Here is a 27,979-nt window from a genome sequence, read left to right as displayed (position 1 = left end):
GAGCTGTGGTCAACCACCGACTGCCTCACGAATAATGAATGGACTTGCCACATTAACTGTATCCTTGCGTACCGTTTTACATAGTGTACATGATGAAGTATACTCATGTGCTTTGTCTGCCCTGTGTCACTGACACATTTGGCAACCCAATCGATGCCTCCACTTGGTGTTGAGCCATCGGTGGGAGTTGTCCCCGCCTAACACCTATAGACGCCACATTGTTCTTCTCAATCAATCGATCAATTTTTATTTTCTGTGTCAATATCATCCTCAAGAAAGGAAGGTATCGGTGCCTATTTAACGGTAGAACGGGAAGGGTACAGGGGGCATGGAGCAACAGGAACGAAAAAAGAAAGCCGTCACGACCTGAGCGGCTAACACCGACTAAGCAGAGTAAATTTCAACCGCGTGCAAAATAAAGTGCAGCGGTGCACAACGACTAGCATGAGCAAGTTAAGTGGTAAAAATACAAATAAGTAAAATAAATACAAAGTGAAGGGATCGTTTTTATTTGAAATGTTAGACTTTATGAGAAGGCAAGTCTGAATGGTAGATGTGCCTTGCACGGACCACGGAATTGAGAGGCCCCTCGGTGCGTTTGAGATGTCTGGTGGCAGGCGGGCGGGCGGGGGGCGGTATTCAAGATTGTTTTGGGGGGCTGAGCTCGTAGGCTTCGTGCCCCCCAGCGGCAGGTGAAAAATCCTGGGCTGGGGGCAAGTCAGCCCATCAGCGTGGTCGCCCTGTGTACACTAATAATAATATCCAGTACATAAAATGGGACGTTTTCATGCAAGTCAATAACCTGCAATTAATCTTACAGCTTTTAAAGCATCGGCTGAATTAAATATCTGCTCACCTCAGTGCTGTTGCTCACTGATGCTCACCGATGAGCAAAATGTATTTTGGTTTTCGCGGCTTATTAAACAAAGGTTAAATTACTCAATGGTGAACACTGTTTCGGAAGCAGGTAACGCAGGATAACCATCGTTATCACGTGTTTTACTTCTAACAAATTGATATGACAACTCGAAAATGTTTCACTTTTAAAACAAATATATGACTCTTTAGTATATTTTTATCATGTTGGCGTCTGTGCGATGAGATGAGGAAGATGGTATGCAAGATGGCTTCTGTGCATTATTCATGATATTCTAGATTTGAAGTTTTCGTGACTGCAAGGATCCATACTCTTTGGTTCTTTCGGTAAAGTCACGTAGGTAGAAAAATAATGAAATGATAAAAAATCACGACGTTTCGATCGCAACACAAGCAATCGTCCTCAGGTGAACAAATACCAAGGGAAATTGAAACGATCGCACCTGAGTTGTTGTCAAACACCTGGGAGACTGTCTCCTGTTGATGGGTTGTGTCTCTCGCCAGCGCCGTGGCGGCCACGTGGAGGTGGAGAGAGATGAAACGTCTCAGATAAAATCCTCATACGACCTTGTTTGTGTCTGTATATATCGACGTAGCTGAAACTGCCATCAATAATTATTTAATAATGCACATCACCTTTGATTTAATACCCTATTTTTAAACCTTAATGATGTTTTTGTATGCTCTTTTCACTCAATTCTATATTGTATTAATTACTCGAACAAGTCAGATTAATTTAGCACTCATGCTTATCACTCACATTTACCACTCGCGCTTACGCACGTTCCCTGCCACTTACTAAAAATTATTATTCTCCACTCATCCCACCACTCATTTAATGTGACACACACCACTGACTTCCCGCTTCAATCAACGCTAATACTCCCCCAGTCGCATCATTTGCACTCTGCACCGTCCCGTCGGCTTGAGTTACCATCCATTGGTCCCCCCCTTCCAGCTCTTTGCCCCCACTGCCGCCTCCTCATGCTTCTCGTTGCGGGAAATCGGTTCATGGGATTGGAACCGGTGTGGTGTTCTCTCACGGTCTCTCCCCATACTTAACAGCCGCTTGTTCTGGGTTAGTAAAATGTGGCACAATATATATGGCCGTATTGAAACGGTCGTCATTTACATAAAAGGGCAACACGTTCGACATTTGACGTGTGCGCGATCATAGAAAATAAATAATCGGTGACGTTTTGGGAAATGGTCCTTCGTCACGACACATCGAGGCCAGAATGATGACTTCCCCTTACTGTCACCATCTCTTGTGGCTCTGCAGCTACGCAACCATTGTACTCCTTCACGTGAGATGATCTGATCGCTCCATCTCCGTAGCGTTTGTCCTCTTGGATGCGTTCTCTCCTTTGGCTGCCATTTTGGGTAGGGTCTCATCCTATGGCCAGCATTAGCACCTCCGATTAACACGATTGGCTGCTACCGGTGGGAAATAAGTTCAAAATGCATGCAGCATCTTGTTTAGGGATGTCCTGCCCAAGCGTGTCTTTAATGTTATACATTTTCAATGTGAATGCCCTGATTTGTGTTTGTTTCCTGATCCATGTGTTCATTTCCTTTCTCCGCGTAATTCCAAGCATTCATTTCCCCATGCCTCTTTCTGCACTATTCTGCTTTTATTCCATTTTCATTGCCAGTGGCCATGTTTTTGTGACCCATGCCCATGGCTCGCAGTGTGCATTGATTTAAAACGCTCTTCTTCAGACATTTGTATGCTCCATTTAATTATGTCTAACTTTATAAATGCACTCTCTCCTGCTGCTCTTGTCTCCTCTTTATTTAATAATTTTGATACAAATCTGCCTCCGAAAACTGTGTTCTGCGTTATTTTCAAGTTGTCTCTCCAGCGGTTATTTTATTTTGTTAATAACACATTTTTACAGTTTATGGTTCAGTGAGGACAGCTGAGACTTGAACATCCAAATGGATGAATTTTAAACTATTCATGATCAATCGAAAATTCTCAAAAATGAAAAAACACAAACTAATCTATGTTTACAATCCTTTGAGTTCAGCACATGCGCCAAAGGCTCGCCCTCAAGTCACAGTGAAAGCACACACGACTAAGGAAAGTTTACATTACGCCCCTCTATGGGATTCTCAGTAGAAGCGCCTTAAGAACAAAGATCTAACCTCGAGTAACCTTTTGAGAATTCCGAAAGCAACAGGAAACAAACGTCACCAAGCCAGTTTGCAGAGCTTGTTGTTTAAACGATTATAACCTTCACCTAGCGTTACAACAACACACATTTCGTGAGACTACTTACAAATCTCAGAACATGTTTCTCTGCACCACAGCAGGAACGTGTCTGTGTCTAAACTAATCCATATTTACAGGGTGCATGGAAACAGCCGATTACACAGCACAATGCAAACTCAGCCGGGAACATCCCAATGGAATAGACGGCTTATGCCAATTGAAATAAATACACTTTAATACTTTCAAATGCTCTGTTTTAGGAGCCCCCAAGATAAGCATACGTCATGTCTCACTGCAAGCAGTGAATAGGGAGGCAGATACCCTCCCACACATCCAGTTCCACCTGGAAACCAAATGGACGAGTGACTCACTGCTAGGAAAGTCACCTGCCAATAATGCTCATGGCTTGCAGTCTGCTCCTATGAGGCCTTTGCTTTAAGTAAGGAGTGCAAGTTCCCGTGCACCTCCATCCTGCGAGTGCTTTTCCACATTTTCGCAATAATTTTACCACCGCCACGGTTGATTACGTGTTAATTTCTTCATGTGTTAACGTAGCTGTGTCTGTCGTGGAACTGTATTCATCTCTATTGCAAGGCAGTGTTGAAACTTGGCATGCAACAATTTTCCGTACCGACGATTTAGGGCTTTTTTGGGATTTGATTGAAGAATTGACCGGTGAACCTCTAGCGTGGTACAAGCTAAATAATTCTCACGTACTCGATTAGATGCAAGTGCGGTGAGCCTAAGACTGGATGTTGACTGATAAATGGGTGCCTCATTTCTTACGTAATTGAAACCCCAAAAAGGTCAATTGGAGTAATTTCATCACGTGTGAAAACAAGTATTCACGAGGCACGAGTGGCAATGCAGCAAACAAAGCCTGGGTTCGACTCCTGACTCGGGCGCTTTTCTGTGTGGCGTTTGAATATTTTGCCCGTGTTCGTGTGGATTTTTCTGCGGGTCCTCCGGTTTATACCACCACATTTAGAAACGACGTCACGCGTTTAGAGTACTCTGCTGCTGGTTGTAGTAATAATAATATATTTTAATAAACATATCTCAATTATTAAACTACTAGCTTTTTGCCCGTCCAAGGACAGGTGTATATTGAAGTAAATATGAAATATTCAATAGAAAAATTGTTCAGCTCATGATTATTAATTAGTGGGGGGGTTGCCCCATGTGGAGTGACGTCACCCGCTAATGATTATTGGGGAGGGGTGCGGCATTTGGAAAGACGTCACCCGCTAATGGTTATTGGGGAGGGGTGCGGCATGTGGAGTGACGTCACCCAACTCACTATTATTAATGAGGGGAGGGGTGGGCCTCATGACGTCACGCGCGGGACACGCACATTCTTGGCTCATCAGTATAGGCTGCTGTGCACCTATTTGCTGGCCATGCGTGTGCTTCACTTGTCTTTATACAAATGAAGATGGTTTTTGTTTCGATAAAAAGTTTGCTTCTCTTTTTACCGACAATGATGGGGCCGGGGTGAGGGGGATGTCTTCTCCTGCCCGCCTCGCCTCCCCTAGCCAATTATGGGTGGCACATTTTCCTCTGATGGAATGCCAACAACAGTAGTAGTACATCTGCGAAGATGAGCCGAGATGGGTTTTCAATTCGGCAGCTCCCGCAGGCTGGAGAATGAGTTCGAGCCTGTAAAGTTGCCTAACCACCCAGTATCACTTACATATACTCCATACACGCACTGCCAATCCTTTACCTGTGTGTGTGTGTAACCATGCCAGACGTTGATACCGGTCTATACAGTGAACTGGTTTTGCTGGTTGAGTGCTCTGGTTGCTTTTGTTTTTACAAAGAACTGCAGTTGTACAGAGGGGTGCCAAGTGCTTTAAAACATACCTCCGAGTGTTACGTAACTTTGAGGTGTTGCGCAATGATCTGTGTTTAAAGGCCTAGTGTCACCGTGGAAGACTTGAATATTGCGGCTAATGGGTGTTAATAAACGAGGGCGTCGTTGCGGACTTCGGTTTTGTGTCCCCGATTATGCGTCTCTGCAATTCAGCTGTTGAAGGGTTTGCGATCCGTGTTCGTGGCGTTCTGTTGCAACCATGTGCTTTAAAAAGTTGTGTGTTTGGTTTGAGTCGTTGGATTTTTCTTTTTTAAGTACGTGCAGTTGGGTATTGGTTCCCAATCTGAAATCTCTTCTGCACGATGCTTGCATTCAAAAGACATGTACAGACCGAAAGACCCAAAGAATATAAATACCCATCACTAGATTGACATTGTTAATTAGGAAATACAACGAATTGTAATACAAATTGCCATGCAGAATTATAAAATGAATCTAAATTGCTGTTTCCAAAGACTTCATTGCTTCTAACAGGTCCTGCTGGTGTCACGTATCGTGATTTACACATTGATTTTACAGTAACAGCCTGCCTGTAAAGAGTTATAATTTATCGTATGGAGCATTTTTCAACTTATTCACTGCATCATAAAATGCAATTGTTTGGCAAATTAAGAAGGCCATACCAATTTTCTCCTGTCCTTGAACAGAATATGTTTTTGGAAGGACGTAATACAGTTTTGTTTTACTATTTGCTATTTCCATTTGAAATGTTATTTCAAATAAAAGTTGGACTGCAAACCCCGTGCGTATGTGCACACATTTCACACACTCATAACACTTATAATAATCTATCGGCATTGCATTGGCTTTTGTAATTTATCACTGACGACTGATGCTGAGAATAAGTCTTACAGTCGCATAATTGCTATACTCAAAGCTGCCAATAAACTATTGAACAAAATGGTTAATTTTGATCACACACATAAACAAGCTCAGGAAGTGTGCAAGAAATTACACATCCCGTTGTGTAATTTAGTTTGATTGTAGTTTATAGTGCAGCTACGCTGATATTTTTTTAATTAAACGTAATATTGGCCGATGTGTTATTTTTTTACGTAACTTTTGGAACCCACGTTGCTTTTCGTCTTGCTATGAATTGCCGCATTAATAAATGTACAAATACTAGGGGTTGTTCGGGGGCGCCTGTGGTGCCCCCGAACAACCAGGAAAGTCCAGAAAAAAATTTCACACGAACGACGCATTCACGCAAGCACCCGATGCTCCGTTTTGACGTTTTAAAATGAAACATCTTTAAATTGTATTGTTTTGAATTAGATAATTTTATTTATTCATTAAAAGCTTGTATCATTTTACATTTGGAAGACTTCATTGAAAACGACATTTCGTGTGAATTTTCTCTCGTCGTTAAGTAGATGGCCTTGCTGGGGGTTTGGTTCGATGTGGACTTTCACCTGTTTGGGATTGTGGGATCGAGATAAGGCGACAGAGCTAACCGTGCGAGAAGACCACCGTCTGCAGATCGATTCCAACAATCGAACGTCTGTCCCTGCTCCTCCGTCGTTCATGCAGGGGGCGCGTAGGTTTGCAGCGCCCCCTGTAGGAAAACTACGGAAAGTGCAGCGTTCATCACAGATAGATAAAGTTGTGTGCGTATATAAGAGTTTTTATTGGCATTAGTCATAGAGCTTATATGGTCATGTACTATCAGACAGCCTTCACTAATTTCTCTCCACTTGTTACACAATTATTTTATAGCAAACATATTTTATACCAAACTTAATTTTAGAAGTTAGTAAAAAGCAGACCTTAGTCTTAACTATTTTTAGACTGATTTATTTTGTATTTGCCTACAAAACCATCATGGGAAATTTGCAAATGTTATACGGTCATATTAAAGTAGCCGCTTGGCAAACTGCATAGCTCCAGTGGCTTCCTAATATCGGAAGGAAGAGCATCCTGACGGCTACCGAAGCGCATCTGAATTGCGTACGATGTGGTGACCGTCTTTGTTCGATGGTTAGCCAAAAATGAGCACCGCATGCGTCTCACCTAAATGGACAACACTTATGACACTGTTGGTGTAATTCAATTCATAATATTTTGACGACGTAAGAGCTTTTCACGTTTATGACCTATTTTTAAATGTAGCTGGGTTACCATGGGTCTGTAAATACTGTTTTAATAAATTTCAATATATTTGTTGGTAATAATTCAAATACAGATACGTACGGTGCACAAAAAGGTCAACATACATACATCCGCCGTACTGAGCGTGTGTTTGTTGTTGTTGTTGGTGACTGCAGCCGCACGAGTTTGACGAGTGTCGCTTCGACGTCGGCGTCAACGACAACGTGTGGTACCTGAGAACGGAGCACCCGGAGCTCCGGCAGCAATGGATCGAGGCCCTGGAACAGAGCAAGGTACGGTTGGTTATACACAGACATGCGGCTGGGTCACTCCCTACCAAATTGCTCAAAAGTGTACTTGACCAAACCAAATTTAAAGAAATTTGGTGGACAACTTTGCCTTCGGTGAAGAAGGCTGACACCCAAATATTAGGTCAGTATGAGCTCAAGATGTTGAGGTCATCGAAATTTGACCTGACAATACCGTTTGGTGATCTTGGTTTTGTAATTTCCCTTGTAGTTGATGTAGCAGGGGTATGTGTACATGCGACCGATACACGTGTGCACCCTGGTGAAGAAGACATGGACGCTTGCTCATGGGCAAAATGGATTCCACCACTACATTTACGTTCGCATTTTTTTCATTTTTCATATTAAGTGTCACCTAGGCTTGGGCTGTAACTTATGCCTGCTTTCAATAAGTGTTCGGGTGGTCATATTGGCCTTGTATGTATTGCCTGTGCCTGCTTTGTCAGCCAGCGGCTCATTTTAACGTGGAGTCAAGTAAACTGGAAGTATGATTTTGTCCTTCGGCACGTTAAACATTGATGCTCGGTCATGAGCTGGTGTAAGTAGCAGCAACGTATTTCACACATTAATTTCATAGATGAATATGAATTAATTCGACATATATGCTGGACTGTATCAACTTGGAAGATCAACATCACTACCCTGTTTGCTTGCAGATGTCTCTCTGTTTTATCCATCAACGATACAAAAAACGCAACGTGGATACTGCATACATGACCCAGTTAAAGTTACAGGTTGTAGGGGATTGATGAAAATGAGTATTTACTGTACTCTTTATTAACTTGGTTACCACTGATGCTGCACAACAATGCACGATTAGGTTTTAAGTTGACTAGAGCCTGACTTGTAGATGGAGTGCTCTTGCCAAAAACGTTTGGAAGTCCAGCAGTATTTGTTCAAGAAGCCTATTTATGCTGATGAGAGCCAGGATGTTGAAACCAGGCCACGGCTTGATTGCATGCTTAAACGAATGCCGCTGGAATATAATTGTGTGTAAAGCAAAGACAGTTGGATAGAAACATTATTACGTGACGAGACTAAAGGATGTCTACTTAATTATTTAGTTACAATTATGGGGGCTGGTTCAGCAGTTTGCATCAAATAATAGAAAAATTATCCTAAAAAAAATTACCTTCATATGCCCTACGATTTTTAATGTACACCACCAACTTTTGTTTTTAAAAGCAGTGTTTTTTATCTTAAATTCAAATCTGGACTAAATTTAGTTCAAGGGCCCCTTTCACTTAAGTTCTACGATATTGTGATGGTTTGCATGTCGACATGAGAACTTTAAATTATATTTATATTGGTGTGTTTAAATCACATTGGCATTTCATGAGTCATATTTTATTAATACTGTTTTACTCTTATCCTTCGTGGCTATGTACACCTGTAATCCAGCACCGCGGAGGCAACAAGGATTAGTGGATCGCATAAATATTGTGAAACGCTCTTCCCATGGGTGTCGAGGTGCCATACCCTGGCTTTCCATGAGAAGGCGGTACAGAAAAGTGTGAAATTTCATCTGTTCCATCTGCATGGGATACAGTATTTCTCCCTCACATGCGTGGGTTTTCTCCCGGTGCTCTGTTTTCCTCCCATATGTATAAACACTCATTGATTAGTTGATTAAATCTTAACATATAGGGAACTGCAAAGCTTGGGCAATTGTTGGCACCAGCTCATCGCCTGCCTTCCTGCCTGTGTGGTTCCTCGCACCGCCTCTTGAGTCGATCTGTCTCTTCGAGAGCGAGCGAATACTGGGCTGATAAAAAAGTTGACACTATTATTATTAATCTATTCCTGTGTATATATATTTTTTGAAACTCTTATCATCTACTAGATGGTAGCAGGTTATAGTATTGTTATGTTGTTAAATGCTTTGAGGTTGTATGTCACTTGTATAAGAAAAATATCAGGGTCAATGGAATTTGATGTTTTTCTTTCATGAATTGCACTGTTATTTTATAAATCTGGTCTGTTTTCTAAAGCTGGGCACTCTGGCATTTACTTTATTTGGCTCTGTAGTAAATCGAAATTATGCTTGCATATCATTGGTAAGAGGTGGCGCTTTTGTTCATGTGTTGACATTCTGCTGAATCAGCCGAAAACCTGCCATGCTAAGCTCATAATGTAATGGCATAGAAACTGTGGATATAGCACTTTGGTGCTTTGAAAGCATTAACAATGAGATATCGGCCATGGCGAATGTGTTTGTCTATGGATGCCTCATTGTGAATGTGTTAGGGGGGGGTTATGGCTCTGCGGAGAATTTTACAAAACATGAAATATTTCTCTCCCGGACTTATTTATTTTTAATTATCAAATTGTGATCACAAAATGTATGAACATTTTAGTCCTAAATGTTCTGATTGTCATCAGAGTTTAAATATACAAGTTATATGGTTGGGCTTCTTTGTCTTAGCAGAAATGGGCTTTCCATTGAGTTTTGGCAAAGAACTTTGAGTACATTATAACGTCAATTTGAAAACAGCTATCTTACCAAATGTCCAGAGTATAACCCATGTCTGTGATACACTAAAGGCCAGATCATACACTACGACGTGATGTATACATAAACAAGCGCCTGGCACAACAGCGATTTGGTTATTTGGGCCAATGTTAGTGAAGGACAAGAGCAACGGGAGAGCCGCTATGATGTGCCAGTCATTTTATTCATTTCAGTCGATCTTTCGAGAATCAACTTTATACACTACGACATTCTCATCTTGGGGACAACGTGTACTCTCTGCTGCCAAACTAACTCTTCAAGCAAGAGAAGAGAAGACCAATATGAGAAAGGTACACAGCAAGCGCACAATATTTGGCGAATACACCATGTTGTTACCGAAGCTGCGCGCGTGAGTGTGCGTTTATTGGCCAGCGCCGGTGCCCGTGTTAATGCCGATATTTCTTATGGCTGGCATTGTTTCCGTGACAGAATCTGCAAGCTGCTCTGCTAATAGAGTCGCCCTCTTATGTGACCCCCACCACCACCATCGCTTTTTCCTCCCTCCAACCATGCCCATTAAGCAGAGTGGCTTCGAGCATTTTAGGAAAGGTTAATCGTTCTTACGATATCTTGTTTTCATTTTCCTTATCTAGGTTGCAGATTGCTGCAACCGAGATCACTTTTCCGGCTATTTTTGAATGCCCGACAAGTTTGGCTTATTCTCTTTTATATTTTTTTAAAGTCTTCATCGATTTTAATGGCACCATGTAAAAGGTTTGTCGAGGCTTGTCCAGGACCAGGAAGTGACTCTTACCCAGGCCTCATGGTTCCTGGAGGAGCATGGCAGTTTGAACAATCTAGAGAAGCGCTGTCTCGTCTCCTCCCAACATCTGCAGCATCTGGGTGCAGTCGTCAGGAAGGACCTTTGCTTCTGTGCTCCTCACGGAGAAGAGATCGGAGGCAGTTGGACATCCCAACCCGTTCGCCTGTCACAGCTCCAATCGGTGCGGGTCAGCACTGTATTGCTTCTGCTATTCAATACAAAAGCAAAAAATAGTTTGAACTACGACTGTGGATCCAACAGTGATGATTATAGTGTTCCTGGGCAGACACCACAACATCTTCCACTAGACAGGTAGGACTCGACAGTGATTGTGAAGAACATTCACATATCGCCGGCCGTTGTAGCTGGTCACAACACTTGTAGCCTATGTAAGAAAATACATTTAATATTGGCTTCGCCAAGATTTGCCGTTTGAATTGTATATACATACAAATAAACACCTTATAATAATCCTGATTTGTGATTGACACCAGCTGTGATGCACTTACATTAGGTGCTCATTCCTCAGCTTGTGTATCATGAGCCAAGCACAGCATTTGGCAACAAAATGCCACCCTCCAAACCCTGACCTTTGAAACCTTCCTGGCTATTCTATTTTTATACTTTTCACTTACTTATCATAAGTAAGTACTGAAAAACAAACAGTCTAATTTTCAACCGAGAAGATGGGTACAAATTGAGCAATAATTGGAAGGACCGTTATTAAACAGTCTAATCATTAAAACAAATTATTCCTGTATTGAGACCCAGCATCTTGGTGGGAGGGGTGGGGGATGTATTTTATATTCTTACCCCAGCTATTCTGTAACTGTTGCCTGCGCATCTTAGAACGAAAGTGAAAGGGATACTATTTTGTTCTAAGTGTCTGTAGCCTGATGTTTAATTAGCATCTTCTGGTGCAGCACACTGTGCAGACGGGGGGCGGCAGGCTTGCTCTCGAGTACCCATTACTCGCTCGGCATGCTCGCTGAAGGGGCCTGCTCCCTCGCTTACCTGCAAACAGGCCTTCGTTCGGCATGCCTCGGGTTGGAATTTCAATGCTGTTGACTCATGAAACGAAACAAAACACATTATCATGAAACACATTGTCAAAATGTAAGGGCAATGTGCACAAAAACGAAGCTTGGTTCAATCATGATAACATGTTTGTGTGTTACCTTTTTTAAATTCTATTTATTTAGTGTAGGGTGATGTTTTTGTCACATTTCCTATAAAACACACCTAAAACCTTGGGTTTATATCTTTACGCCATATTGGTCCCGTGTCGACCTCAAAGTTGGGAAGCTGTTGTCTGACATATGATTTTACTAAATGTAAGAATCCTGTAAGAAGGATTCAAAAACTACCGGTCAATTACAAAATAATGTGGATTAATTTTCTCTTCTTGAGATCACCATTGAACAAGGATTCAAATCACCATGTGCGGTCAATCACAGTGAAGTCATTGCTGGCATGATTGCCTAATTAACTCTATGAATTGTGTTTGATGCTGCAGTCAACGATACTGATTATTAGCGTGCACCAAAGCAACCAGTAGCAACAGAGCTGATCACAATAGCACACCCGTGGCACTGTAGGCGAACCATGCCACAAACACGGGACGCTTGTGCCTAATGCTCATTTTGAATAGTACCTAATAACCAACTCCGTTCATACATCGCATTAAATGTACCCATGGTGATATAAAAGGTAAAGGTGCAGTCCTGCAATGTATTGATCAAACCACTGCTGGTGGAAGGGCCTCCACCAGAGGGAGCTAATTTATGCTGCCGGGTGGACAGAGGCAGGGCGGATTTAAGAACCTTGCACCAGGGCCAGGAGAATGAGCTGGCGACCTCTGAGAGCGCAAACCCAGTGTGCTGATGATGCAGAGGGACAATCCCTTGTGGTGATATAGGGGGACAATATAGCAGACAACGTGTGGATCAATATGCAATTTGTAGGATGTATAACCAGAATCTCAGCATTAGGAGTGTCATGATTCACCCCCCATCCTCCCTGCAAATCAATGGATTGTCACAATTCAGTCACGATTCAATTGAGAAAAATCAATTCTGTTTCAACACTGCTTAATGTAGTGACCTCCAGCAGATGCAGGGGGTTGCAATCGCCCATTACATACAACATATACCCATTGAAAAACAACCCTTCTTACACACACGGTGCAATGTGTGTCGATCTTGAGATTAGAAATTTACGTGAAGGATAACGCATATAGCCTCTGCTTGTGAATACTTATTTAGTACGCTTTCTGTTTTGGAATGCCTTTTTTTTGTATTTTCTATTTTCAATAACCCATTGTAGAGTAAATGTAATATTTCTATGGTAGGCTTTCCATTGGATCAATACATTTGCCAGATTTGTGCCAAAACAGGTAATGGCTCTCACGAACGATGCTGCAACTCACTCAGTAGTGGAATGAGTCAGCATGCACACAGGGAGGTGGATATGGCATGAAATATCATGATGGTCTTGTGGGAATAATAATAATTTACACCTTTCACAAAAAAGTCTCAAGGCACCATGACTGAAAAGAAGAAAGACATTAAAGAAAGAACCGGGTCTCAGCACGACAGCCAAAGAGGAATGTAAATAATGAGGATTTTTTTTTAATGGATAGGTTTTTAGTCGGGAATGGCAGATGTCAACACTGTCCAAGAGCCTGGTTATGTGGGGGGATCGGAGTGTGGCCGGCATTCCTGATGACCTGATTTGGCCGAAGAGGCCCAGCATCAATCGCATTTTAAACTAAGCTTTTTGTTATTTCACCAGGTAGGGCCCACTGAGCGATATAGCGCTTTTTCAGAAGCCACCTGGCCACAAATGACAGCTCAACGAAGTGGCTTAATATATGCAAATATTTGGCAGACACACTCTAAATGGATGTTGATTCTTAATGTGGAGGGAAAAGCCAGAGAACCCAGAGAAAAATCTACGCGGGGAGAGAGACATGCTAAGTCCAAATATACAGGCATTGTCAGGGTTGGGTCCGAACGTGCACAGCGTTCTCTAAAAGGAGTGGCTGTGGCGGGTATTCTGTAAAGCGCTGCTGCGTCTCACGCTGAGAAATCACAATCTGTAATGCAGGTGCTCATTTTGCTGCACGACTCATCTCACCGAGGTCATTGTGCAGCTCCATCCAAACAAATTAAGGCGTTATTAAACATTTGTTATGGCCTGGAAATATTTTTTTGCATATCTATAACGGTAATTCATAGATGTTTATTTATGGTTTGCTTTTATTTGGGGTGTGTTACCATGTTAAGGAATAATAGAGGAAATGTATACCCAAGAAAGCTTAACAGAGGATTCCGATTTTTAAGAGCATTCTGTGAGTAATGGTGTGAGATAAATGATTCTTTTGTTATTTAGTTGTCTGGAAGGAAACTGAAATAAATGTGTGGAGATGAAAAGAGGTTGATTTTAATCTGCACAAAATGTAAAAAACCCAACCTGTATTGTGCGCAACAGACGTCTCATGTTGCTGAAACATTTCAAAAAGTCACAGTGACTTGGGTTTGAAATCACAATCTTCTGAGCTGCTTGGTCGGACTATATGTGATTTGTGAGGCCAGTTTGAAATTGTCAACATGACAGTTTGTTCATTACATTGGTATCTCATGTTGATATAATGTAGGATTCCTTTTATCAGCCCCCCTGCAGTTTGTGAATGATAGCCTTGGAGGCCATGGGACATGTAATGCTTCCTGTTATCTATGGATCACCAAGGTTTTGCAGATGCATTGCTTGGCAGTAAAAAAAAACAATTGCACATTAATATTCGGCTGTATTACATGTTCCATCCTTCAGCTTAGAGTTATCCTGGATTTTGGTGCAATGATCGCATCGTGCATACAATGCAAAGTGTGAGGCATCCTTCTCATCTCTGCCGGAGACCTACGGCTCGGTACACCTAGTATTTGGTAGCATTCCAGTAGAACTTACTCTCTGAGACTAGTAGGGACAGAGGTGGGTCATGGTTGTATAGGAGAAGAGCAATTTTCATGTTGTGTTAAATTTAAAAAAAATCATTATCCACAATTAGCTGTGTCACATGACAACATGACCTTCTCCTTTTGGCTTTATTCTTTGAAAGAACTGGCTAACAAGAACATTTATCGTCCATTTTTTTTGCGGTCATAAAATGTGGATAAATGGGCAAAATCACACAAGGGCCAACACACCACTGTATATTGGGTTATGTCACAATATTTAAATGCCTATACCTTAAAGTGTACTTTGGTGTAATCATGGGCTTGCACACAATGCACACAATTTATACTCACTATTGGGAATGTATTGATACCACTGTAAATATCATAATCAGCACTGACCCTGAACTGTGTGTCTGTGGAAAGTCTGGGATAACACGATTTGGCTCCCGCCTTATCTGTTAAAAAATTTATCATTACCGGAAAATCGCGTTTCCTACTTTTTTTTTTATAACTGCTCTCTGTAATCGTAGCCAATTATGATATTCTCTGGCTGAGCTTGCATCGAGTCCATTAATGAGAAGTGCATTGTTTGCCGTGGCTGCATCACTCGTGCGGTGTAGAACTCCCCCGGAGGTGTGCACGCTTGTTCACACCTTTGGGAGTTCTTTTCTTTTCCGCCCATTGAAAAGCCACACTTTCGCATTAACATTTCTACTCTGGCCATCAGCAGGAAATGGTGAACCAGCAATTGATTACTCACACAGCTCATCTCATATTTAAAATGGTGGATCTTAGGAAGCTATTGCCAGCATGCATTGTTTTATACTTCATTTCTGGCGGTTGCCTGATGGCTGGTTGTATTTGCCGGCGAAACATCGTACTCGAATTGTAAATGTTGTGGGTTTACTTCCCAACACTGAACTAGTAACACTGACCTAGTAACGAATTGTCATGTTTTTTTTACATGACATACCTTACTTATTGGCCGTTTCTGGTGGTGGTGGTTTTAACGACATATTTTCTTTACGTGATCTAACCCAAAGAACCTCTCATGGATAATATTGGTGACGAAAGCCGACGTGTTAAACTGTCTATTTGCTGCTAATGCTCATTGGCCGGAGCCCACCCTGGAACCCGGACAAGAGGAATTGCAGGTAATAGGGTTCTTGATGAAAGGGATTTCGCTGTTATTTGGACCTCAAAGTCTGCTGCTTCTGCAGGATTTCTGCACAATGCATTATACTTTAAATATATACAGTTAAATGCCTCCCATATCACTTCAGTTTCTGTTCTTCCTGTTATCTGCACTCCTGAATTTGATCAGTGGAGAATCCCGTTATCCACACGTATATTTTATTCTTGTTTAGCAACAGATATAATTATTAACTGCATTTATCCACAGCCAAATTGATTACAGTACTTTCTGCGAATAAACCACGGATGAATGGAACTGCCAAGAGAACTTCCAGCATTAATATGGGTAACAGTTTCACTGTACTATTTGTCTGCACAGATTTATGATGTTTGAAGATGTTTCATTAAAAAAACATAGTTTGAATGGAGGTTTTGTAACAGACATCACCTTAATCCTGTAGCTTTAGCCGCACTTACATGCCTACGGCACAATAATTTGTGTTGAGTGTAAATTGTTGCTTATTTTAAATTAGTGCAAGTGCTCATTGATGCATCCTTGGTTTAAGTCTGTTATTTACACTGTGCCCATTGCACATTTTCAGTAAGGCACTGCAGCTCGAACAATTGTTTTGCAATGATATTTTTATCTTTACAGCATAATGAATTGAGTCCACTTTTCTATAGATTCAATTTTATAAAGACTACTTTTTGTCTCAACGGGCTTGCATCTGCCTCTTAAATAGCATGTTTGTGAATGATGATTACCAGAGGTGTGGACTCGAGTCATGTGACTTGGACTCGAGTCAGACTCGAGTCATGAATTTGATGACTTGCGACTCGACTTGGACTTGCATAACAATGACTTTGTCCCACCTATGAGATGTGGACTCGAGTCATGTGACTTGGACTCGAGTCAGACTCGAGTCATGAATTTGATGACTTGCGACTCGACTTGGACTTGCATAACAATGACTTTGTCCCACCTCTGATGATTACTATCGTATTGTTATCATTACTCTAGGTGTATTTGTTTTTTTTTATAAACATTACGTGTAAATTGGGAAATGATGAAAACAATGAGACGTAACCTCTTCGTAAAAATAGCACTCATTCTTAGCTGTACTCCATGGAGGAATCATTGCGCATCGGTGTTTCTTGTAATCTGAGCCTAATGATCAGTCCTTCTGTGTTTGTATTTATTCATGGAGCCAGAAGTAATTTAGATTTCATTGCTTTTGACAGGTGAATGGTGTATGCAGTTTGTGACATTTAACCGTCCAAGCTGATGTAGGCTGATACTGTATTGTAAGTGAGCCAGTGGTAAAGATGTTTGAACAAAGTTTATAATTGCAGTTGTGAAGGTTTTAAGAAATTGTGCCAACTATCCAATGACTTCCATAATAGAGTATTTTTGTGTTGGATCGCGTAAATATATAAATGTGTCGTTAAAACCCGCCACCATCCGACACAGCCAACTAGTCGTACGACGTTTCGCCAGTAATTACAACTAGCTTCATCAGGCGACAGCCAGATTTGACAGCCAGATTTGTCGCCTGATGAAGCAAGTTGTAATTACTGGCGAAACGTCGTACTCGGATTGTGAATGTTGTGGCTTGGCTCTACAATACACCGATGTGCTGTACTCGTGACGAATTGGCAAGTTCGGTTTATGTGACATCCCTTACTAGTTGGCCGTGTCGGATGGTTGCGGGTTTTAACGTCACATATTTACGCGATCTAACCCAAAAAACCTCTATTATGGATGATATTGGTCGCAAAAGCCTCCTACGTGTTAAACCATCCAATGACTGTGTAAATTGCTTCATTAACCACCGTCTCGGAATGTGTGATGTGCCATTGAGCTGTTGGGCATCAACATTCCTGTTACTTCTTCTCCCAAGGCAGTTCGCTATAACATGCCACTTTCAGCCACGTGGTAGTGAGATGATGAAAAATACCCACTAATTAAAATGTTAGTTATTTGAAATACTTTTTTTTTTCCCAGTGGAAATATACACTTCATTTCTTCAAATCACTTTTTTTTATCTACGTGACTTTACCGAAATAACCATAGAATATGGAAATATACAGTCATTCATGGCCATGGCTCATGTTTCTAAAGGAATTACTTTTCACATTCGATGATGGTCATTTTCAGATCCGTGCACCCTTCTCTTCATCAACCCACAGTTGTGTGAAATATCACAAAACACCCCCTCCATTTACTACCATGCATAACGGAGGCCTTCATCGAGCAATAGATGCATGTTCATATCTCTCTATTTCATAACATTTTCAGAAATTATGTTTGCATTTCAATGTAGGTACACAATAATCTACATGAATGAATGATGTCACGTTAATGGGTGGCTATAGAGACGGAAACATTGACCCAGTACAAACTGACTCATTTGTGAATATGCTGACCACTAAGATACTTCCGACTGGTTTATATACGAGGCCGAGGTTGTATGACACCGGCGGAGTAGTTTTGGATAACTGAAGTCGGTAATGAACGCAACAAAGCGGTGTGCCTATAAAATAAAGTTTAAAATCACTGCATATGACCCGCTATGACATGGATCAAAAACAGGGACACACGAAGCAAATGGAATAAATGTGAGCGGTACGAAAAGTGCCACGGAGAGAGATGCGTGCTTCTCGTCGCATTGAAATATATGGAAGAGGAACACACACAGATTCAGAGAACACATGCAAATTGGAGACATCGATTGTTAATAACGTAAATGGGCGTTGCCATGACGCTTGAGTAGAAGGGGTGATGGGTTGAAGCGCCCGATGCAGTGGCAGCCAACGGAGGGTAAACATCCCAGAGGATGACCACCGTGGAGTGGGAGCAATGGGATTGGCTCGTGTGCAGGATCTCGATATATTGTTATATGCCGAGGCCAGTGGCGGCTCCTGCAAAATCTCTCAGGGGGGGCAAATGTCTGGATGATTGATAAGGATAAGGTCCACCCATGCAATGGATAAATTAACAGCTTAAGCATGTAAAGGCAACTTCACTTCTTTAATATTAATGAAAAATAAAGTGACTCTTACAATACATCTTGTTTGTTTCTATACTCACTATTAAAACAAACCACTCAAGTTTCTTTTATTAAAGATTCCACTAGGTGGCGACAAATTATATTGTTGGATGAAACGTGCTTACGTATGATGACGTAAGCACGTATGATGACGTAGGCACGTTAGGGCGAGCCCTCCCGGAAGCCATAGAGAATGCATTGCAGCGCCCCCGTTCGAAAAAAAACATCTTTGAATGTAAGTCTATGGGACCACTCGGGGTGATTCTCAGCTGGAGGGAAATCGCCCAAAAAGAGGCGGTACTCCACAGAACGTAGCATGACGCTGATTGGACTATATCCAGAGGCACAGTGACGGCTAGCGTGACTCTGTGGTTGAATGACATTGGTGGTGCGTCACCCAATCGCCCTAATGAAGAAACCGCCCCTGGCCGAGGCCATGAGTGATGGCGATGACTTGGAGAGGCCTTCATATAGCAATGAATGGATCATGGCCGATCCTAAAATGTCAAAGACACAACGGTTCATTTAAATGGTTTTAAGTCAATGTAATCTAAAATTGGGAAGATGCAGTGGTTTTGCAGTGATCGTGGCCTTTCTCACAGTTGTAAGTTCACATGTAATCATTGCTCAACATTTGTAAGTGGAAAGTTAAAATATTCTGATCTTATGCAACGTATTATTTGTCTCCCTTGCACAAGAGATCTCTCTCAACCCAGCTTACAAACGCAAACGCGTGTCAGGATGGCACCGCGTAACAGACACGCTGCACTTTGAGATGTCTTGCGCACAATGAATGGGTTAAGTATCCCTGCTGCTCGCTGGAATGCAGCCACACCTGCTTATTGAACGGCCGAGGATCCTGCTGCAGGGCCTTGAGGCTTTTCCGGGCGGAATTGTGCTGAAATCAGTAGGAGCCACCGATCCAGTTCGCCTGCCTGCAGTCGCAAATGCAGGCGCACCCCACACACCCTTAAGACATTAAGTATTTATCTCGCGGGGGGGGGGGAGGTGGGGGTTGGAGCCCCCCCAAGCACCATCTTCTGCAGCACTGGCATGGCGTGCCTTGGCTGCTGGACATGCCGAAAGGTAAAGCCGCTTGTGCATTTTGTAATGTTTTGGCGCGTTCAATTTTTGTTTCTGGGATATTTGCATATTTTGTTCGAGTAGCATATGCAAGTGTTTTCCTTGCAGAGTGCATGCAGCTGAATTGCTGAGTTATTCATTCGTGTGCATTGCAGGCATTTTTATAATCTCACGGAAATTTCTTCCTATTTATCTTGTTGTTGCTAATGTTGTCAATCAATAAGTAGCCATTTGTTTACAATATTTAAGGCACTCTTTGCATTAATACAGATTAGTCGGTACAAGACTGAATGAGATGGATGATGTCTCTGGGTATTCTTTGGGTTGGGCGACCATGAAGCTCAAATGAGATATTTAGAAGCTTAAAGATGTTTATAAGCATTTCTTAAACCAGTATTATCTGTCAAGATTGTCATTGTACGGCCTTGTAATTCCATATCGGTGTACTATATCTCTAATCCCAGCAGTCGGCACAGTCAATTGGTTACTTTAATTTATATATGTGTACAGCACAATGACACTTTGAAATTTCCACCAATCGGTGTGAAGTGTGTCATTGGCTTTTGTATGAGTCCTTTAATGAATGTATTCCTTTTAAAATATGCGTTTATCAGGACAGTTAACCTTGGGTAACTTGTTCAGTGCTTTAACAGAATCAATAAGAAGACAATACATCTCCACATAATTTGTTTCCACGTCAAAAATATTAAATTATTTCTTATAAAACACATAAGCTACATGGCCTTCTGGGATGCATAATTTCAGCAGCGTTGGTTCAAGACGAGCAAACTCTGGACCTGTTTCGACATACAGTATCTCAAGCTGTCAGGCTTGCTTGAATCGATGCTTGTGAACTGATCTTAAAGAATCTCAGCCCCTCTTTACGATATGGGTTCCATGTTAAATGCAAATTCATATGTTATATGTTATATTCTTACATCATATAAAATTATAGTTTATGTGTAAGATATGGCTGTAGGCCCAGTATTTCTTGGATGTCCGTGTCATGTTTCTGTGACTAGTAGTAGGTGAGCTGATATCGTAATGTGACTTATCCAGGTTTGTTTGTTCTTGTGACTTGGGAAGCGGACCTGTGACAGCAAAACCTGACTGGCCTCAGTCCCATCGGATTGTTTCGCATAACGTAGCTGGGCTGCTTTGTCTGGGCTGACTCCAGACTATGTAATTACGTCGCAGCACTGCAGGCAGTGGTGCCACAGCCTCTTACAATCACTTAATAAACACAAAAGCACAATGATATAAAATGTAGACATAAAAATGGTTATGAATTTATAGAGTCTTGAAGACAATGGTAAAACTTAATTTTTATATGTAGGCTTTCACGACCAATATTAAGATTCAGATTGAGTTTCTGCTGGGTTAGTTAAGTTATAATTCCAATTTTCAACTACAGTATACCCATTGCTGGAAAATAATTGTCAATTTCTCTTGCTTTTCAACATTTCTCCGGTTTGCAGAAAAACCAAATCCGGTGACATATTTGTCCACGTGACAACTTGGTTCTGTCGGGTGACAGAAGGTTATAGTTGTAAATTTGCATTATAATTACACGGTCTAACACAAAAGAAACTAAATTTGGATCACTGGTTATACTTGGTTTTTACCTCCCTCCTACCTCCACCGATCTTGACTGGAATCTTGACCAATTGAGGGCACATTCGTCACAAGGCCACAGAGAGGATAGGGAGATCGAGTATTTGAAGAGGGATACGGAAAAGTGAGACAAACATTGGGGAATGAGGCAACTTTGATGTTGAGAATATGAACCGGAAACTGTAAATCCTGGTTATGCTGACTCGAAACGTTGACTTGACCTTCCTGAGCAACCCACTGAGCATGATGCACATTATTGTGAATTAGGCCATTAGTGTCCGTTAACTTACCCCCACCACTGCTCTCCTTGTAACAGGAGATGGCCAATAACATCAATCGGTTTTTAAAAGTGGTTGCTAGAGAGGCTTGTCGCCTCTCATGGAATACAAATTGCTTCAAGCCGATGAGCCACTGAGAGACCATTGGCACTTATTTTGTAGGATATCTCAAGCTGGATCAAGAAAACATTTGGGGTTCATAGGACAACTAAATGAAGCTGCATTTCAAAAGGATGTATAAAAGCCATTCATGTGTATCACAGGGAACCATAGCTAACATATATATATTTATACATGCATCTCTATATTAGACGCATCAGTCAATCGACCAACCTTTTTATTTTACGTGCCAATATCGCCCTCAATAAAGTGGGCATCGGGGCACATTACAACGGAACAGGACTGGTACAGGGTGCATGGAGCAAGGGGAATTAAAAAATAAACCCGTCATGCCCTCAGTTGCTACCGCTGATAGCAGAAGAGAAAAAGGAAGGTCTTGAGCCCAGACTTGAGCAAGGGCAGGGAGTTTGCAGCACAGATTACTGGGGGAAGGTACCGCAATTACAGACAAAACACGGGCAGGAGCAGAGGAGTAACCCCTCATTGAATGGAGGCAGTCTGAGAGTTTCAAGCAGTTGCCTGAATTACGCGAGCGGAGAGAACGTGTTAGGGAGTAGACCAGGCAGAGAAGAGAGTTGGCATGGTTGGCTACATACGGCGCGAAATAAGTTCAACATGCATACAGAGTTGGGCACGGGCAAGTCCATGGAGGATCTTGATGTCAGTGAGGCCAATCTTATAGTTAATGCAGGAAGTTTTGTTTGGGAGCTGGTGGAAGGGTCTGAGGCAATGTATACCCGTGAAAGTTAGAGGATTATATATTCAGAAAGTGGAGTGCTGGGTAGTGAGTGCTTTACCAAGCACAGATGACTTCTCATTTGCTAATGAGATTCACTAACATTGGAAGTGTCCTGTCTCTTACAAATCTCCACCATGACCTGAGCTCTATGGTGATCAAAGCTGCTTGAAGTACTGGAACCCCATATTTTAAGGCGAGGGTCCTTGCCCTTGAAGATCGGCAGTCCACTTGCATTGATTGAAGCAACCCTGACTGCTGATGAGACACTGTTTTAAAACATAGAGTTTGCTCATCTTGAAAGAATGCTGCTGAAATTATGCACTTTTTAATATGAAGGAGACATGTTTTTTTACGTGGAGAGATGGATTAAAAGTGAAGGAGACGGTGCTTATTGTATTATTTATATAATCTACAACAATGCTCGTAATTATTTAGAGTTATGCTTGAAGTAAGGAAGGTTGCCGCATTGTTGGCAAAGGCTAACGTGCCAGTATGTATTATGTGCTTAGAAAAGAATGTAAGAATTGTATATTCAGCCATTTATGCTGGGCTGTGTTGGAGATTATGAACTAATGCAATGTGTCATTATTCAGTTTGCTGTGATTTGGCGATACTACAATATATCCTACGCTATAAGATCCACGATAATCATATAATTAGATTTTTTAAATATCGTCAGTGATTAGGTTGCTAGTGTAATATTCCTTCAATACTTCAAAATGATAATATTGCAGCAATCCCAGTTTTTAGTCTTCTGATTTGGTGACAAAGTAATGGGACGGTTATCTGTTAGCTGTATTGGGAGAGAACATTACCGTTTTATCTTTGTCCTTGCAGAAGAGAATTGTTCTTTTTTATTGTCACAGCTGGAACCTATCCAAATTGAGTGAAGAACCGAATCTCATAAGACTTAACTCTGACACACTTTGTACAGCCAGTAATGACTAGGCTGACACTGTCAACTCTCACAGGGCTTGAGAACCTTGGCTCCATCATAGTCGGCTACCCGGATTCAAGCCTCAATATCTCAGCGGTGCCACCTCAGTGTTTTGAAACTCTGAAGTCACTTGCCTACCTGCTGTTGCACCACTTCAAGATTATTATTCCAGGTGGGCAGGTGGTTCAGTTGCCAGAGCGTTGAGCCGGCACGACTGAGATTGTAGCGGAGGGTTCGACGTTGGAAAACTGCCCGTGGCTAAAGCCTGATCTCAACCATAGCGGGTTGATGGTCTCAGCTCGGTTACGAATAACTGCATAAAAACAAAAACTCCCCTCATAATAGATTTATTTGGGTTTGCACTTAATTTGACTAAATTCCATTTCTGAGAATGAAAAAATCTATATAAATGGTTGACTGCCATGCGACAATCTGAATCTCATATCCGTGTGGGGGAGAGCACACCACCTGCTGTGTAAAGATAAAAAGTGACTTGAAATTTTTTTTCAGAATTTAAAAAAATATATGCCATTTTTCGGACAGACGAGATATGCTTCTCTGTGATATTTACAAATGGATTCTTCCCGTCATGGCTACATTCCATTGGCATGTTTGGCATAAGTTGGGAAAAATATGACAACATTTTTAGATAATATTAATATTTGTCTTGGCACCACCTTAGTGCCACCTACAGAAGCATGAGCAAAACCCTTCCCCACCCATCTGCTGTGACAGAAGCAGCACTCGCACAGATACACTCCCCCTGTTAACCTCCTCCCCCCACCTTGTGCTGGTTAGTGCCACTTGTTCATACATGCACGCACATGAACCTCGTATATGCACGTACACGACCTCGTACACACGCGCATGTCCTCATAAATACACACACTCACGAACTCGTACACACACGAGCACGACCTCACACATGCACACGACCTCGTATACACACGAGCACGACCTCAGGAATGTTACTAAACAATTTAAATTTTACTAAGTAAGGCCCACTGAGCTATATAGCTCTTTTTAAGTAGTGATCTGGCCACAAATGATAGCTCAACGAAGTGGCTTTCTTGTGGAAATTTATAGCAGCCAAAGTCTCAAAATGCATGTTTCTAAATATGGAGGGAAAGAACTGGAGGACCCGGAGAAAAATCGCAGGGAGAACATGCCAACCCCAAATATATATAGGCATGAGGGTTGGGATCGAACCCACGACCTCCTGTGCACCAGGCGAGGTAGATAACATCTCGCCACCGCGGCGCCCCATCTTTGTGTTGGCTCGTTGGCTCAACATGAAGTAATTGTAGTAAAAGCCCTCTCACTGTACTCAATGCTCACCTTGTTTTGTTTTGTCAGCATTGTGTTGGTTGCTGTGCTAAATATATAACCCAATTTCACCCCTTGTATTTACTCCAGGATTAATTAGCAGAAGAGAATTGTTCATCTCAGTGGATCCTGTGCTTGTTCTAAATAAAGTTAATTGGTTGGCCAAATGCAAGAGGGATACATTACTTTTGCGTTTCAGTGATGTTCATTGCTGTAATATTTTTAAAGAAAATAAACACGCAGACACCAGTGTTCCCAATGGAAATTATTGTTGCGATTAAAGTACGGAGGTGTTTTAGTGACCAGATCATATAGCTTCGACTTCTAAACTTTTACATAACTTTTTGACACTGGAAGCAGACTGATATGGAATGCCAGGTAAGATGAGATGCCTCTGAGAACTTTCTGATGGGACTCGGGCTCGAAGTCCTTAGATCTGACTGCACCAGTTGTGTGATATCAGAAGGAAGCAGTGATGCTGTGGGGTGGCACCACTTACTCAGCTGTGATAATGACATTTGACTGAACGTTCGGGAGCTGTGTGTGATGGAAAGTGATAATTTCCGTGTGTTTGGTGGGCATGTTGTTGTGTTCCAGGCGGAGTCCGGCTATGGATCTGAAGCAAATCTGCGCCGCCATGGCTCCATGCTGTCGGTCACTTCTGCTACGAGCAGCTTCTCGGCCACTTCAACCTCTTCCTTAAAGGTGCCACCCGTGGGCTCTGAAATGCAATGATATCTACAAAGTAGCTGGCGGTCGTTCAAACAAACGTTTGGGTTAAGTTCAGAAAGTATGTTAATTGCAGAATGCACCAATTCCATTGACTGCATTTCAGTGTTTAAAATTGTTTTTGTTCATGCAAATTAAGTATTTATGGATGCATTGCATAAGGAATTTGCACACTGGACCTGCAATTAAAGGATCGCCAGTTGGATTTAATCTCCCAGCGACACAGTTGAAACAATGGGACACGTTTTTAAATTCTTCCCACCCACCTTCCCCTGCTCTCTACCCAGTGGAGTAAAAGGGTACAGCACACACAGTTGGTCGATCAGTGGGATGCATGCTGCGGGGTAGAGTGGGTAATCCACTTCTTCACATCTGGCCAGAGTGGAAGAGTAGACCAAATACCCTCTCGAGGGGGCTCCACAGAGCTCCATCCAGCGTCGACTGTAGTCACGTGAGCAAGCAGTTGGGTGGCAGCACCTTTACCCTTTCAAACAAAGTCGAGTGGCTAGGCATGATATCCGGGACATTTCTATAAATGTTTCCTTGCATACTCGTGCATGACCATAAAAATGTAGATTGTATCAAAAGGGAACAACATTTATGTGAAGATTACAATCTGGCTGAATATTTCAACAATCATAGGTTTTGTTTTCTATGCCAGCATTCAGTGCGGGTTACTGATTAATCCGCTGCTCATGCCTCGCCCATGACCTCCCCTTGTCCTACACTTGGGAAACCAACTCTGCAACATTGAGCAGACAATTCATACACCTCATTTCCATGCCCCTCTACATACAAACATACGTGAAAATAGTTGTCTTATTGCATCCTATCAATCCCACATTCTTCTCGCAGTTCATTTTTAAATGAATAACACTAACAAAAAAATGTATATTTTTTGTTCCTGGGTAGTAAGTGTTATTTCCCAATTGCTTATGCCTCAAAAGTACAGAAAATGGCTATTATTCCCCACAAACTTTGACTTTGTGACCAGGACAGTGATATTTATAAATGTACCTATTTTCAATGAGAAAACGTGCGCATTTGTGTTATTTCTTTACATAAAGTCCTGGTCACAAAAGCAAAGTTTGTGGGGAATAATAGCTATTTTCTATACTTTTGAGGCATAAGCAATTAGAAAATAACACTGTAATTCTGTAATGGTTTCAACATTCGGTGCCTCATCAGCATAGTTAGGCCTGCTTAAACCAATGCTGGTGAACTGCCAGATGTTTATTCTTCAAGCACCCACTCTTATCAGATATTAGTCTTGGTTTAATACTAAACTTTTTTCTAAATATGGGTTATTTTACTTTAACAGTTGTTTTTTCTGGTTAGCAGGAGCCCACAATGCCCCCTTTAGGTGTTGCACAATGTTTCTCATTGCTTCCAACGAAATATGCTTGCAGTGTATTCTCTGCAGTACTTCTGCTTTTATTCTTTTATAGCGACAAAAAAGTATTGTAACTAATTATTTAAATGGCTAATTTCTTTTAATCTCACTGTTGGATAAATGCCTCCCCAAGTCGTCGCCAACTGTTCTCCTAGTCCTGCGAAGTAGCCATCTATTCAACACCTCTACCCGCGCTAATTTCATCGCTCCGTCTACGTAAAGAACGTATTTCCAGGCGTGTGTTTTCCTCCTTTGGCTGCCGCTCGGGCCGCTGGTCTCAACCGCTGATGACGCGTCCCGCCCAGAAGCCCGCTTGCCTTTGCACGGCCTCGACCACGTGGCATCTCGACGCAAAAGGCAAGCGGTGGCTGTGTCCCTTTTCGCTGCAGAAGGGGCGCAGCCTCAGGGAGAAGTTGTTGGAGCTGGAAACGTTCCGAGACATCCTGTGCCGCCAGGTGGACTCGCTACAGAAGTACTTCAACGCCTGCGCGGGTTCCAAGGACTACCTGCACCGGGACACAGGTGAGGCAACTGGGGCAGGACGGTCTTCGCGGGGCCATTATGCGTTACCATCGTTACGTCAAAATGGAGTTTCATAAGCGGTGCCCGATTTTATTGAATACCGTAACTTATCAAAGCAAATTGTTTTGCATGTTCTGCCCCGTGGTCGTGTGGATTTTTCTCAGGGTCCTCCGGTTTTTCCCTCCACGTTTAGAAACGTGCGTTTTGAGGATTTGGCCGCTATAAATTTCCACGTGATAAGCCAAGTTCGTTGAGTTGTCATTTGTGGCCAGGTCACTTCTGAAAAAGAGCTGTGTAGCTCAGTGGGCCTTACCTGGTAAAATTAAAATTGGATATAAAAAAAAATCTATTACATCGACTATGTTAGACATAAACATAACTGAGTAATTTACATAATGTTGTAAATCTGAAAATAATAATAGGTTTTACCCTGGCAATAAAACATAATTTTAAACAC

The 27,979-nt window shown here is 42.0% G+C and overlaps 1 protein-coding gene across 4 annotated transcripts in view; it reads left to right on the top strand.

The window, feature by feature from the left end:
• The window catches only part of LOC144738358 (ceramide transfer protein-like), a 97,791-nt gene that overhangs the window by 21,108 nt on the left and 48,704 nt on the right, over positions 1-27,979 (top strand). For 2 of the 4 annotated variants that reach the window (XM_078621413.1, XM_078621420.1), the window contains exons 2-4: positions 7,235-7,351; positions 25,476-25,583; positions 27,390-27,522. In XM_078621413.1, coding sequence (XP_078477539.1) covers positions 7,235-7,351; positions 25,476-25,583; positions 27,390-27,522 — 358 coding nt within the window. Of the gene's footprint in view, positions 1-7,234; positions 7,352-10,051; positions 10,169-10,714; positions 10,823-25,475; positions 25,584-27,389; positions 27,523-27,979 lie in introns of all 4 variants that reach the window. The other 2 variants (XM_078621405.1, XM_078621409.1) reach the window with 2 other exon arrangements.

The sequence above is a fragment of the Lampetra planeri genome, chromosome 3 (genome assembly GCF_965212315.1).
Source record: "Lampetra planeri chromosome 3, kcLamPlan1.2.h2, whole genome shotgun sequence".
Lineage (NCBI taxonomy): Eukaryota > Metazoa > Chordata > Hyperoartia > Petromyzontiformes > Petromyzontidae > Lampetra > Lampetra planeri.
This window is presented reverse-complemented; position numbering and strand designations above follow the sequence as displayed.